This window comes from Penaeus monodon, chromosome 29 (genome assembly GCF_015228065.2).
Source record: "Penaeus monodon isolate SGIC_2016 chromosome 29, NSTDA_Pmon_1, whole genome shotgun sequence".
Taxonomy (NCBI): Eukaryota; Metazoa; Arthropoda; class Malacostraca; order Decapoda; family Penaeidae; genus Penaeus; species Penaeus monodon.
Genome location: NC_051414.1, coordinates 1,522,355 through 1,523,077, shown reverse-complemented (window position 1 = coordinate 1,523,077; position 723 = coordinate 1,522,355). Strand labels below are relative to the sequence as shown.

Below are 723 nucleotides of genomic sequence, written 5' to 3'. Positions count from 1 at the left end.
TTGAGAAAATGCACTGCTTGATCATTTGACTGTCCCTGTATTATAGCAAAACTTATTTGACAGTTTTATATTTTGTGCAAATTGATACATTTTTTTTTCTCTTTCTCTCTCCTTTCAGGAAATAATCAGTTGATCATCAAAGGCAGATTCCAGCAAAAACAAATTGAAAATGTTCTTAGGCGGTAAGTTAATTGATTCCCAGGCCTATAAATTGCGACTGTATATTTACAAAAATGTACTGCTCTACAAAATTGCAAGTGACCTTCAGTGGAGGTAGAGCATATGTTGATTGATGTATTCAGTATGTGATTTCTTTTGCAAGTAACAATTATGATTTGCTGATAATGTTTTATTCCACTGACCATAGATATATCAAGGAATACGTTACCTGCCACACTTGCCGCTCCCCTGACACAATCCTCCAGAAAGATGCTCGACTCTATTTCCTGCAGTGCGAGCAGTGTAACTCCCGATGCTCTGTTGCACCCATCAAGTCTGGTTTCCAGGTTGGTCTAATTATGAGCTTTAATGCAGAGAAATCTGTCATTTTCTTTCTATATTCAAAGATGTGTTTGTATAATTTTTTCCGGTTTGCTACTGACGGTTTAACTAGATCAGTTTCTTTCTCTCTATTCAGTTTCTAATGAGCATCTCTTTCTCCACAGGCCGTGGCCAACAAGCAACAGAGACAGGCCATCAGAGCCAGCAAGAATTAGCATCCAA

The 723-nt window shown here is 37.9% G+C and overlaps 1 protein-coding gene across 1 annotated transcript; it reads left to right on the top strand.

Moving 5' to 3' along the window:
- Positions 1-118: 118 nt before the first annotated feature.
- On the top strand, positions 119-723 carry LOC119591892 (eukaryotic translation initiation factor 2 subunit 2-like; the record flags this gene model as incomplete). Its single annotated transcript, XM_037940639.1, is given in 3 exon segments — positions 119-182; positions 368-506; positions 666-723. Coding segments are annotated over 3 exon segments (254 nt in total), but the record flags the coding sequence as incomplete, so codon positions are not given.